The sequence below is a fragment of the Lampris incognitus genome, chromosome 1 (assembly GCF_029633865.1).
Source record: "Lampris incognitus isolate fLamInc1 chromosome 1, fLamInc1.hap2, whole genome shotgun sequence".
NCBI classification, from domain to species: domain Eukaryota; kingdom Metazoa; phylum Chordata; class Actinopteri; order Lampriformes; family Lampridae; genus Lampris; species Lampris incognitus.
In genome coordinates, this window is record NC_079211.1 from 20790651 (window position 1) to 20804624 (window position 13974).

Sequence of the window (13974 nt, forward strand, 5' to 3'; positions counted from 1 at the left end):
TCCCCAGTGCATACCTCCACCTCTCCAGGCTCTCCTCAACCTGCACCCTACTCTTACTACAGATCACAATGTCATCTGTGAACATCATAGTCCACAAAGACTCCTGCCTGATCTCGTCCATCAACCTGTCCATCTCCATTGCAAACAAGAAAGGGCCCAGAGCTGATCCTTGATATAATCCAACCTCCACCTTGAACCTATCTGTCATTCCTGCCACTACCACTGTCACGCCGCCCTCATACATACCCTGCACCACTCTTCTATATTTCTCTGCCACTCTCGACTTCCTCCCGACACCTCCTTTATCGGCACCTGTCATATGCTTCCTCTAAATCCACAAAGATACAATGTAATGCCTTCTGATCTTCTCTATACTGCTCAGTCAAAACTCTCAAAGCAAACAATACAGAGCACAATAAAGAGCACTACAGCAATCTGTAGTGTTCTTTCATAGCATGAAATCATACTGCTGCTCGATAATCATCACCTCTCCTTTTAATCTAGCTTCCACTAGTCTTTCTCATAACTGATCTGATCAACTTTATATGTCTGTAGTTACTACATCTCTGCAAATCACTCTTGTTCTTGAAAATTGGTACCAGTATGCTCCTTCTCCACACTTTAGGCATCCTCTCACACTTCACTGTCATCTCTCCTAAACATCTCCATGCCTTCACAGGTATGTCATCTGGACCAACTGCTTTTCCACTCTTCATAGCTGCCCTCACTTCCTCCTTGCTAATTCACAACATTTCCTGATTCACTATCCCCACATCATCCAACCTTTTCTTTCTCATTTTCTTCATTCATCAGCCCCTCAAAGTACTCCTTCCACCTTCTCAACACACTCCCCTCGCTTGTCAGAAATGTGGAAATGTGCTGCGAGTAAACTTACCTGCTGCACATCCTTCCCAGCTCGCTCCCTCTGTCTAGCCAATCGGTAAAAGTCCTTTTCTCCTTCCTTAGTGTCTAACCTCTCATACAACTCACTATACACCTTTCCCTTTGCCTTCACTACCTCTCTCTCCACCTTACGTCGCATCTCTACTTTATTAATCTCTCTGACTATTCCACTTCCTCTTTGCCAACCTCTTCTTCTGTATACTTTCTGTTACTTCCTCATTCCACCACCAAGTCTCCTTGTCTTCCTTCCTCTGTCCAGATGAAACACTAAGTACTTCCTAGCTGTCGCCCTCACTATTTCTGCAGTGGTTGGCCAGCCATCTGGCAACTCTTCACTACCACCCAGTGCCTGTCTTAACTCCTCCCTGAACTCCACACAACAGTCTTCCTTCTTCAACTTCCACCATTTGATCCTTGGCTCTGCTTTCCCTCTCTTCCTCTTCTTGATCTCAAAAGTCATCCTACAGAACACCGTCTGATGCTGCCTAGCTACGATCTCTTGTAGTCTTCTATCCCTTTCAGATCGCACCTCCTGCACAAGCTGTAGTCCACCTGTGCGCACCTTCCTCCACTCTTATACGTCACCCTGTGTGTTCCTCCCTCTTGAAATATGTAATCACTACAGCCATTTCTATCCTTTTTGCAAAATCCACCACCATCTGTCCTTCCACATTCCTCTCCTTGACACCATACCTACCCATCACCGGCTCATCACCTCTGTTCCTTTCACAAACATGCCCACTGAAGTCCGCTCCAATCACCACTCTCTCCTCCTTGGGTACACTCTCCACGACTTCATCCAACTCACTCCAGAATTCTTCTTTCTCTTTCATCTCACACCCAATTTGTGGGTCATATGCACTGATAACATTCATCAACACACCTTCGATTTCCAGCTTCATACTCATCACTCTGTCCAACACACTCTTCACCTCCAACACACTCTTGACATACTCGTCCTTCAGGATTACCCCTACCCCATTTCTCCTCCCATCCACACCATGGCAGAAGAGTTTGAGCCCACCTCCTTCCACCTGGTCTCTTGCACCCACAGTATATCTACATTCCTTCTCTCCATCATATCAGCCAGCTCTCTCTCTTTATCAGTCATAGTACCAACATTCAAAGTTCCGACTCTCACCTCCTCACTCCTACCCTTCCTCCTGTCCCGCTGCCTCTGCACATGCCTTCCTCCTCTTCTTCTCCTTCGCCTAACAGTAGCATAGTTTCCATCGCCCGCCACCCTGCTGGCCAACAGTACCGGTGGTGGTTGTTGGTAACCTGGGCCTTGACCAGTCTGGTATGGAAATCTGATTTATGATCTGAATATTTGAGTTGGCAAAGGTTTTACGCCGGATGCCCTTCCTGATGCAACCCTCCCCATTTATCCGGACATGGGACCGGCACTAAGAAGGCACTGGCTTTGCATCCCCAGTGGCTGGGTTACGCTCACTACAATATACACAATAGTGATTCCAGTATGTTCAAGCTCTATTGGTTCCTATAAGGGGTGAGTGCCATACAAGTCTCCAACCCACCAAGCCTGTGTTGGTCTGTAAGAGCAAATGGGAGAATTGTCAGTTTTAAGGTAAAGTTCAATATTTATTAATTGCCAAATAAGTTTACAAATAAAGGAGTTTGTCTTCGCATGTTGCTCACATAAAAAATACATAGGTAGCACATTGCAAAATATTCCAAAAAAAGAAAAGAAAAAAAGACTGTTGGTGTATAAGCACATCCAGAAGAGCACAAGCATACAGAGAAAAATAACAGCTATGCAATGTGGCAGTCATTTGTGGTGTCATCTTATTCTATTGGTTTAGCTAAACTTTGCTACACATATACACACACACAATATCCACAATATACACAATGTATTGAGGTGATGATTCCCAGATTGTTGTCATAAACCACAAAGAATGTAGTCCTGAACTCCTCCAGTGTTTTATATACTGGGCACATGACGCACATCCCAGGTGAGGCTGTGTGGAAGTGTAAAAATGTGAGGCTGAAAAAGAGACTAGATGGTTAGTTGAATATGTCACTTACGAATGTGCACAAGCTTCTTGGAAGAAGCCTATCTATTAGCTCTGCAAGGCAACCTGAGGTTGTAGATTAACCCTCTAGAGCAGTGGTATTGCAGGTTTTCAGACCAGGCAGGTCTAAACAGGCGAACATAAATAATTATTTGGCAGAATAGCAAACCAGCACTACTCGTGGTGCCAGTTTGAAAGACACTAACCTTGTTTTTTTTTTTAGCTGCTCTGCACAATGCAAAGTTACTTTTTTTTAAATGTGCATTTACACTTTGCAATGTGATTGTGTACATTTGATGCTTTCAATACATGTGGCTATGTAGGGGAGTACTCATTGAAACATTGTCATGATTTATATTGATGCATACACAACAAGAGGCAATGACGAGAAACATGCCAGCAGGGTGGTCCACTCACCCATCCAATCCATCTATTTTTAGACTGTTGATGAAGCAAACCCAAACATCTTTTCTTTACTTTGGTTGGCTACCATGGTGTTGTCCATGTGATGGCTGACATCATTTGACTGCTCCCACTGTCAAGACTGTGAAATGTTTTTCAGACCAGACAATAATGCCAACAGGATGACTGGAAGCAATGCTGGCCAGTTGAATGGGCCGCATCGACAGTGTGTGTCCAGCGCAGCTCTTTTATAGTTTGTGCCAAGCACGCATGAAGAATCCCTGATTTTATTTATTTATTTATTTTTTGGGCAGTGTTATTTGAATAGACATTTTAGAGTTGACCTTGAATCTTCAGAGAGACGGGCGGACAGACAGTCAGATAGATAGCTCAATTGATAGATAGATAGACAGACAGATAGATAGATAGATAGATAGATAGATAGATAGATAGATAGATAGATAGATAGATAGATAGATAGATAGATAGATAGATAGATAGATAGATAGATAGATAGATAGATAGATAGATAGATAGATAGATAGATAGATAGATGGATGGATGGATGGGTAGATAGATAGAAGTAATACCAGTTTTACTACACTAAGCCTAATCTGAAACTCTTGACACTTCAGGTTTGTGCGGTGGACCAGTGGTTAACACTGTTGCCTCACAGCAAGAAGGTCCTGGTTTCGAAACCCCCAGGCTGTCCCAGGTAACTTCTGTGTGGAGTTTGCATATTCTCATCGTGTCTGCACGAGTTTCCTCCGGGTGCTCCAGTTTCCTGTCACCACCAAAAAGACATGCATGTTAGGGTTAATACTCCTGCCTGTGCCCCTGAGCAAGACAACTGAAAGAAGAACTGGTGTTGGTCCCCGGGCGCTGCAGCTGCCCACTGCTCCTATAAATGCAGAAGACAAATTCATTGTAGGAATTCAGTGAATTTGTATTCCTATAAATTAATTTTACAAATTTTGTTTTATAAATTTGTTATAATGCTAATTAATTAATTAACGTTCTAATGTTTTATAGATTCGTTCAAATTATACAAATTCGTTGTAAGATACAGTGTCAAATAAGGTGGCTTTCATGCTTTCACGAATATTTGCAGCACTCAGCATTGAACACACGAGGGCGCAATTTCCATATACTTTTGAAATACGGTGAGACTACTATATTATCGAAGAAAGATAAAACCGAGAAAAACAGTAATTCACTGTTAGACTAGTAGTTTTCCCTGCTCGTCTGCAATTACCTGCTCAGAACTCCCAGAGCAGTCATGCCCCTGTTCCTTTTTATAGTCCTGACAAGTGATGGGGGGGGGGGGCGAGGGGGGGGTATGGCTATAGGACGCAAGAATCTGCCCGAATTTTACCCTGGCACTATTTTAAGGAACCGGACTGGAAAAAATTAAAACTGCAATTCACTTGTGTGCATCAAAACAATTGGAAACTAGTAATAAGAGCTGTTATCATGAGCTATAGGTCTTATTAATAGACCACCTCTCCTCAGATCCCCGTGTGGCTATATGGGGCGCACATGTTCCTCTCCATTACTCACAGAGGAGCGTTCGCATGCCGCTGGACAGTTGCGCTCTCCGGCAGGATGGTTCAGTTGGCGGAGGGGCTGCCCAGTGCCCATTACCCATTGGGACACAGGGCAGGAGGATAACCCTAGCAAACTGTCATCAGGCTGATCGTTTCATTTCAGAAATGAACGGTTTGAAAATGTCTGTATACAGCCTATCATCTTCATCACCATCATCATCACCGCCATCGCCATCATTGCCGTTATTATTGTTATTATGCCGGCGGATTTAGCGTCACTAGGGCAGGAGCGGTATGGCTTCGCCGCAGTAGAAGAGAGAGGAGGAAAAAAAAGTTCCGAGGCTGATTCGAAAGTTTTTGAGAGGTTTTTTTTTCTTTTCTTTTCTTTTTTAAACCAATGAAATGGACGCTTTTGCGTTGTGAGACGGACATGGATGAGGAGACCAACGTGAGCGGGATTAACTGTTTGTCCCGGAATGACAGCCACCGCGGGCAGGGCTCGTCCGCCGGAGTGTCCACTGCGCTGGCCAGCGTGCTGATCTTCACCATCGTGGTGGACATCCTGGGGAACGTCCTCGTCATCCTGTCCGTGTTCCGCAACAAGAAGCTCAGGAACGCAGGTGAGGCGCACAGCTCGGTCTCAACCTGAACCTGAAACACAGACACCATGGTCAAGCTAGTGTTTCATTTCTTTTTCTCCTCAAGAATGTCAGTGGTCACCTTTATTATATAGGTGTCATATCACTATGATAAAATCATGTCATGGGATTTTTTTTCCAACTCATTATTTCTTGACACGTATTTGGTAAAAAAAAACAAACATTGTCTCTTTACTCATTTAGATTTGGCCCTAAGCTGTCAATTCCAAAGTGTGTAGTGTAAAGTCTTCTCTAAAAAAAACAAAAAACAAAACAGATTTTTGATGAACCGTGCTTCATTTCACGTCTGAGTGTACAGGACAGTAAAACTAAATCCCAAAGAGGAGTGTGGCCTGCATGAGTCTCTGAGTCAGGAGACGAGAGAAGTGGTATGGTTGCTACCAGACACATAGGGATGCGGCCTCACCTGCATGGCTGCCTTTCATATCTGCTCACACATAATAGCCCCGTCGCTCCTGCTTGATTTGGCTTTGTCCTTGGACGTCCACATCCCTACATCAGGCTCTGTATTGTCTCATCCTCAACACCCAATGTGAGGGATACCAGATTATGTGCCCTCATGTATGGGCCTACGTGTCTGTCTGTCTGTCTGTCTGTCTCTCTGTTTGTCTGTCTGTCTGTCTGTCTGTCTGTCTGTCTGTCTGTCTGTCTCTCTTGCTCTCTGTCTGTCTGTCTGTCTGTCTGTCTGTCTGTCTGTCCGTCCGTCCGTCCGTCCGTCCGTCCGTCCGTCCGTCTGTCTCTCTTGCTCTCTGTCTGTCTGTCTGTCTGTCTGTCTGTCTGTCTGTCTGTCTGTCTGTCTGTCTGTCTCTCTCGCTCTCTCTCTCTCTCTCTCTCTCTCTCTCTCTCTCTCTCTCTCTCTCTCTCTCTCTCTCTCTCTCTCTCTCTCTCTCTCTCTCTCTCTCTCTCTCTCTCTCTCTCTCACACACACACACACACTGCCATATTTCTTTTTGTTATATGTCTGTCGTGTAGCCTATTTATGAGGGTGGATGAGATTTAACCGCATTTGGGTTTTCAGAGTGTTGGCCTTGCTTTGTATTTGGCGGAAAACAATATTTTTTTTGAATTGTTTTCATTCCTTTCAGATTGCTCAAGTGGCCAAAAGCGCTCCCATGTCTTTCTTTTTTGTTTTGTTTTGTTTTGCTTTTACATCCATAGTTCCTTGCACTATTTTGAAGAGTAGAGAAGAAATAGATGTTCACAGCTCGCTGCACATTACTATAGTACTTTTTTAAAAATCTGTGCTTTTGCAATGCACTAAGCATGCAAAGGTGTGTATGGTCTGTTTCTGCTAGCGCCTTGCCACTACAAAGGAGAGATTGCGGGTTACAGTACGTTATACATGATCACAAGAAAACACATAGCAAAATAAAAGAGAGATCTGTGAGGCGCTGCAGTCTCACGACCAAATTGGTTTGAAATGAAAGCGTGCATTGTCACGATCTTAATAAGCATAGTGGAAGAGCAGCTACTCAATGCACAATAAGCTTTTTTATTGCCCCATCCCATGAGTTATAACGAGTGTATCATTGGGCTGTGTAATCTTTTCATGGCAATGCTAAATTTGATGAGGGTTAGACGCGATTTACAGCCATGTTTCCTGAAAACTGTAGCATGAGAGGCACGGGGAAAATGGAAAAAAACTCCAGACAGACAGGATTCCTTTCTTTAATATCGCACAAGTTTGCCCTTTGCCCTTTAGCATGGGGGAAAATAACGGGGACGACATCCTCCTCAGCTGAGACACGAGGCAAAGAATGAGCCCGACTAAATGAGACTAAGGCCCGACTAAGGCCGGGGGTTCATGCTACTGAGCACTTGCAATTATGGGGTTTTGATTAAAATTTCAAATATGACACGCGGCATCTGGTCTAGCAAGAATTTTAGGAGCCCGTCGACTATTGAAAAGACCTATAATGGGGAAAAAAGCTAGTATCAGGATCTGAATCTGTTTCATTCAACAAGTAGGTTTTCACAAACCGGGAGTTTGACTGGACGGGTTGCTGATGAATCTAAGTCTAAATACGAATGTGAAGCTGATGTAAGCAATTAGATGTGTCAGCAAAGCTGACGTAGATGATGGTATTTGCAGATTTACAGGTTCACAGAAGAGATACAATACATTATGTGTGGAAAGAGGTTGTCATAGTTCACTTGTCCTGCAGGAGATAGCAGGGGTAAGCGGCCCATTCTGAAGGTCCCGCTCAGTGTTGGGTCTTTAAGGACACAACATTTCTCGGCATCGCACGTGGTGTAATGGGACTGACTGATGGGCCTGGCTGCAGCGCACTTGATCTTGCTCTGTTTTTGCGCGTGTCTTCAAAAGTTGAGAGTCGATAAACCCAAAGCTTTCATGTTGCAGATTCCATTGGACTTGATTTGATCAGATTTGATCAGATTTGATCAGATTTGATTGTTTTTGATGATTTATTTCATGGCCTTGAGGTGTGTTGAGGCCAATGACAGAGGATCATTAGCCCTCTCACCATCTCCTCGCTGCTTCTAACAAGCAGGGCCGGGCAAGTTATAGCTGTGATATTGATATCGTGATATGAGACTAGATATCATCTCGGATTTTGGATACCGTAATACCGTGATGTGGCATAAATGTTGTCTTTTCCTGGTTTGAAAGGCTGCATTACAGTAAAGTGATGTAATTTTCTGAACTTACCAGACTGTTCTACCCACTTAGTTATTATATAGGCATTACTGATGATTGTTTATCAAAACTCTGATTGTGTAAATGTTTTGTGAAAACACTAATAGTCATCCACACGATATCGTCACAATATCGGTAATCGGAGGTATTTGGTCCAAAAATATCAGGATATTTGATTTTCTCCATATCGCCCAGCCCTACTGACAAGCTGTTTATAAGATTACCTCTCTATGCATGAATGTAAATTGTTAGTAGTTTTAAAAAAGCAGAACTTAAAGGTGACCGAAATTTTAGCATTCCTGCATAGTACCTTTGACATCGTCCAAACCCTTCTTCCCATGTATATATATGAAACCATCAGATGGGCAGTGTTCGCATGAAGACGTCACAGATGTGGTGCAATACAACAGCATTTTGGTTTTCACTGGGCATATAAAGCAACTGAAGAGTCCTACAAAAGTATGTAATGGTGTAGTGTGTACATTCGGTATTTGTGGCAGTCTACACACACACACACACACACACACACACACACACACACACACACACACACACACACACACACACACAAACATGACCGCTATTGATGTGTAGTGAGTCACGAGGAGACTGCTGCAGATCTTCATCTCCTCTCTTCCTCCTTTACTGTTTGGTTTGCCTCCTCACAGACAGACAGACAGACAGACAGACAGACAGACAGACAGACAGTAGTAGGATCTTTCTGCTCTGCTTCACTCAATGGTTTTCTTGCTCACTGCCTTCTTTTCCCCTTCATCCCTCTGCTCTCTATCTCACCCCCATCCCCCGCTCTCCGAGTCTTTCTCTCTGGCAGCTCATCGCCAATTCCTATCCACTGGGTTTATGTTCTGGGGTCCCGAGAATTGTACCCAAAGTTTTTTTTTTCCTGCATACTGCCGGCACAGCTAACCAGCCCCTCACAGGCCTCATAAGACCCTTGATCTAGATATGCTATATTAGTTTGATGTATAGGATGGTGCAGCATGACACCAAGCCTTGCAAGGATTAGGGGCTTATGGAGACATTCATGGAGAGAGAGAGAGAGAGAGAGAGAGAGAGAGAGAGAGAGAGAGAGAGAGAGAGAGAGAGAGAGAGAGAGAGAGAGAGAGAGAGAGAGAGAGAGAGAGAGAGAGAGAGAGAGAGAGAGAGAGAGAGAGAGAGAGAGAGAGAGAGAGAGAGAGAAAGAAATTGAAAGAGCTCAACTAAGGTGGTGAGAGATAGACAGAAAGATATGAAGGAAAAAGAAACTGCATGTATGTGCACATGTCTATGTATGGCCATGTCAAGTTTTGGTTGGATTGTGCTGGAGGTTTTTGTTTTTGGTATTTTTTTTTGGTGTTTGTTTTGTTTTGAAACACAAATAGCATCCTCAAGACAGTTACACAGTCAAAGCAAAACCCTAAAACACAACAACGCCCAGAGAGTGGTAATTTGGTCGAGGCTATTGAAATTGTGAGGTTTTTTGCAGAACGTATGAGCTGTAGAAAATATACGGCCATAGCGGTGAATACGTGGCCTCATTATAGAAATAAACTCATCCTTTTGTCCCGACGACTCACGATGAATGGCCGTTAGCTTTCCAATTTGATAAAAATAGCATTGATACATCACCAGAGGTCAATCGTTTTAAAGGATTAAGATCATATAGCCAAACCACAACAAAGTCGAAGGCTAGGTGTAAACTGATAGGGCATTTCTGCTTAGAAGATCTCAAATGTTCTTATTCTTCTCCATTTTAGGAAGAGACCTGTCATCCTGCTCAAGTTTTGCTTACTTCACTGTCCTCTTCACATGTTTTGCATTAAGTGTCAGTTCTCACAAGTGAAACTTTCTTGGCTGAAGCGGCGCTCGATTCCCTCATAAGCTCATTTCTCTTGTGGCCAATGACTATGTGCACAGATGAAGTAGGTCTGAGATGGCCTTGCACGATGACGATGACATGTTTGGCTGAGGCTGCAGCAGGCTATATCATCAAAAGCAGCTTGTGTCAGCTTTAATTCCCAACTTCCTCCAAAAAAAAAAATCTGACCTCTTTGAATAAGAGTTGATGAAATAGTCACTCGTAATTCATCAGGGGTAGTGACCTTGCCGAAACATTATTTTAGCTTATTTATGATAACATGTATGACTAAGTCAAACGCAATCTTATTTGGAATATGCACTTGTGGTAATAATCCTGGTGTTGACATTCAGTTGGATTCAAGCAAGGCCAAAAAGACTCCTACATGTTTTTTTTATGTTTCCATCCACTCAAATTTGTGTAAATAAAATGGTACGAATCAAAGAATGGCACCCTTGCCAGCCGGCTTTGCCGATCAGATTTCCACCCCGTGTCTTTGAAAGCAATGGGATACAGACAGTGGGTCTGACAGAGCAACGTAGGCCCTCAGGCACTGGGACTGACGTGGGCACAGAGACGTGCGAGTTGCAGGAATGCAAATCCATTCAACCAGGCGGGCTTTTGTTTTGTCTTTTGGGATTGTTTATCTCTCGAGCTATATTTACTACACACCTATTCTCAGCGCTGCAGCATGGCTTCTCTTTCCGCGACGCTCGGTGTGTGTCATGTAAAACCACAATGAAAGCAGTTAAAATTGTACGTGTGCCGTAAATCTGCCTGGAAATATTATGCAAATGATAAATCAATACACAAACTGATAGGGGTAAAGGGTGCATGGGATGTCCTTGGTGTTTCACTTATCTATAAAGGTGGTGGTGGGCCTGTCGAGCGTGCCAGCTAATTTCAAAAAGCCTGTCCGTAGTTATGCAGAGCCAAATACTTTTTTATTGTAGCCTGCTATATGGTTTTGTAATTTTTTGCCAAAATATGATGGTGTATGACAGAGAGAGCAAGAGGGAGAGAGGGGGGGGGTGGTGGTGGTGGTGAGTGAGGGGGGAGGGGAGCTAAATGCTGTGGTGTTATTTCCCTGTTGTCCGTAACCTGCCATCACTCAAGATAACTGGACTTGTGCTCGGTTCAGTTCTTCGACTTTGATGATCGCATTTCAAACGCATTAGCCAGACTCAATTTTGATACCCAGCCATAACATTTCCCCCCATAATCTTTTTATGGTTGTGTTTTCTTTTTTAAATTAAAACTGCAATTCTTTCAAGGCTGCATATTTGAGTGTGCTGAGCATTGGGCAGGCCAATTGGTTAATTTAACAGATATTTCACAGAGGATCCATATGATGTTTGGAAAAGTCCTGCCAACAACAGAACAGGGCTGCTCTGACCGCAGCACAGCAGACCTCTCAGGGCTGTGTTAACACTTACCTCATCCTTTTGATGGGGGGCGGGGGGGGGGCAGCGTGCTCCATCCACTGCCTATAATGATGCAGAGATGCAAGGCACAATGTCAGGGTGAAATCAAACCTCTCCACAATGGCAAGTACACACAGCGAGTACCGTCAGTGTCACAGATCCACTCTGACAGATGTGCCCATTGAGCTGACTTCAGAATGAAGAACAAACGCTTTTATTTTTACCTCAGCAGTTTTGACAAAAAGGCTTGTGTCTGGGGATATGTTTTCTCTGAATAGCTGTGCTAAATCTGTCTGTCTGTCTGTCTGTCTGTCTGTCTATCTATCTATCTATCTATCTATCTATCTATCTATCTATCTATCTATCTATCTATCTATCTATCTATCTATCTATCTATCTATCTATCTATCTATCTATCTATCTATCTATCTATCTATCTATCTATCTATCTATCTATCTATCTATCTATCTATCTATCTATCTATCTATCTATCTATCTATCTCTCTGTCTGTCTGTCTGTCTGTATATCTATCTCTGTTTCTTTGTCTGTCTGTCTGTCTGTCTGTCTGTCTGTCTGTATATCTATCTATCTGTTTGTCTGTCAGTCTGTCTGTCTGTATATCTATCTCTGTTTCTTTGTCTGTCTGTCTGTCTGTCTGTCTGTCTGTCTGTCTGTCTGTCTGTATATCTATCTATCTGTTTGTCTGTCTGTCTGTCTGTCTGTCTGTCTGTCTGTATATCTATCTCTGTTTCTTTGTCTGTCTGTCTGTATATCTATCTATCTGTTTGTCTGTCTGTCTGTCTGTATATCTATCTATCTATCTGTCTGTCGGTCTGTCTGTCTGTCTGTCTGTCTGTCTGTCTGTCTGTCTGTATATCTATCTGTCTGTTTGTCTGTCTGTCTGTCTATCTACCTGTCTGTGTTTCTGTCTGTCTGTCTATTTACCTGTCTGTCTGTCTGTCTGTCTGTCTGTGTGTCTGTCTGTGTATCTATCTATCTATCTATCTATCTATCTATCTATCTATCTATCTATCTATCTATCTATCTATCTATCTATCTATCTATCTATCTATCTATCTATCTATCTATCTATCTATCTATCTATCTATCTATCTATCTATCTATCTATCTATCTATCTATCTATCTATCTATCTATCTATCTATCTATCTATCTATCTATCTATCTATCTATCTATCTATCTATCTATCTATCTATCTGGGGGTAGCATACCAATAAACCATGAACTTTAACACACGTGTCTGCCTCTACATGGAACAACGTGGACTGGACTCAGCTTTAAGGTTAAACGTATTGTACTCCCAGCCTACACGAATGCTTCATAGCTAATGTCAGACTCTTTCCCACAGCCGTTCACATGCGCGTCATGCATATGCCTTCACTCGCTATTTACTCGTGGTGATTTTATGAACTAAATTAAGATATAAACTCGTGAGACTTATCTTTCGCGAAATTAGCATTGGTGACTACACAACATAGCTGTGTGTTTTCCCCAAGCTGCAGGGATCATTATAGCCCACGAACACCGGGGATTGATTGCAAGCATGTGTTTTGAACCCTCTCCCATTATATCTGCCAGTCACTCCTGTTATCACAGCTGTTCACTGTCTTTGCAAAGAGCCTTTTTCTTTTCCATCTCAACTCCAACTTGCAGTCAGGTTTGTATCAACGCTGAAATGAACTTAAATCTAACTAAAAAGAAAAGAAAAAAGTAGTTGAATTGGAATAAAAACAATCATTTTACGCAAGCTGTGTGCTGTATTTCTTTAGAGATGCTATGATGAATTGTTTACCCATTCATTCTGACCATAAACGGGCTTTTTCTGTGAAAGGGTTATTGTTGCGTATGTCCATATATCATGCATCTTTGACGGAGAATATATCTTCCGTTGTCCAGATAAAACCTGTGCGATGCGAGACGCCTTGACTTTCAGCATTGCGTATTTAACTGAGTTACAGCTGCCCATCTTTGTAATGCATGATTCACGGTTTTATTCCCTTCCACACTCACAAAAAAGCGCTATTCTATAACAATGTCAGATGTCACTTTGCATCATCCATATCTTCTGAGGAGACCCAGCGTCACACAGCTATCAGCTCGGATTCCAGCTTGACATTAACTCATTTGGATGTAATCAGACGTTGAAATCACCCATGTCCCGAGTCCGATGTGCTGTAAGGCAGTGCTTTACTTTCTCTTCCTGAGGGCAGATGGGGACTTCAAGAAACATGGAAAATAACTCAAATCAATCATACTGACCCGACAACTCTTTTCTGCTCCTTCTTTGATGGAGCGAACTCCGACACTATAGTTTCACTATGAAATATATATATATATATTTACATACAAACATTTTTGAATTTTTGCATGTTGCCCGTCTCCCTTTCCCATTGGACATTATGCACGTGATGTGCATGACGAGGCAGTAAATGGTATGTCCTTCCTCAAGTAGCTTTATTTATT

General features: G+C 42.8%; 1 protein-coding gene across 1 annotated transcript in view; it reads left to right on the forward strand.

Moving 5' to 3' along the window:
* The first annotated feature begins 5318 nt into the window (after window positions 1-5318).
* The window catches only part of mtnr1c (melatonin receptor 1C), a 19595-nt gene continuing 10939 nt past the window's right edge, over window positions 5319-13974 (forward strand). The window contains exon 1 of the mRNA XM_056283579.1: window positions 5319-5508. Coding sequence (XP_056139554.1) covers window positions 5319-5508 — 190 coding nt within the window. The remainder of the gene's footprint in view (window positions 5509-13974) is intronic.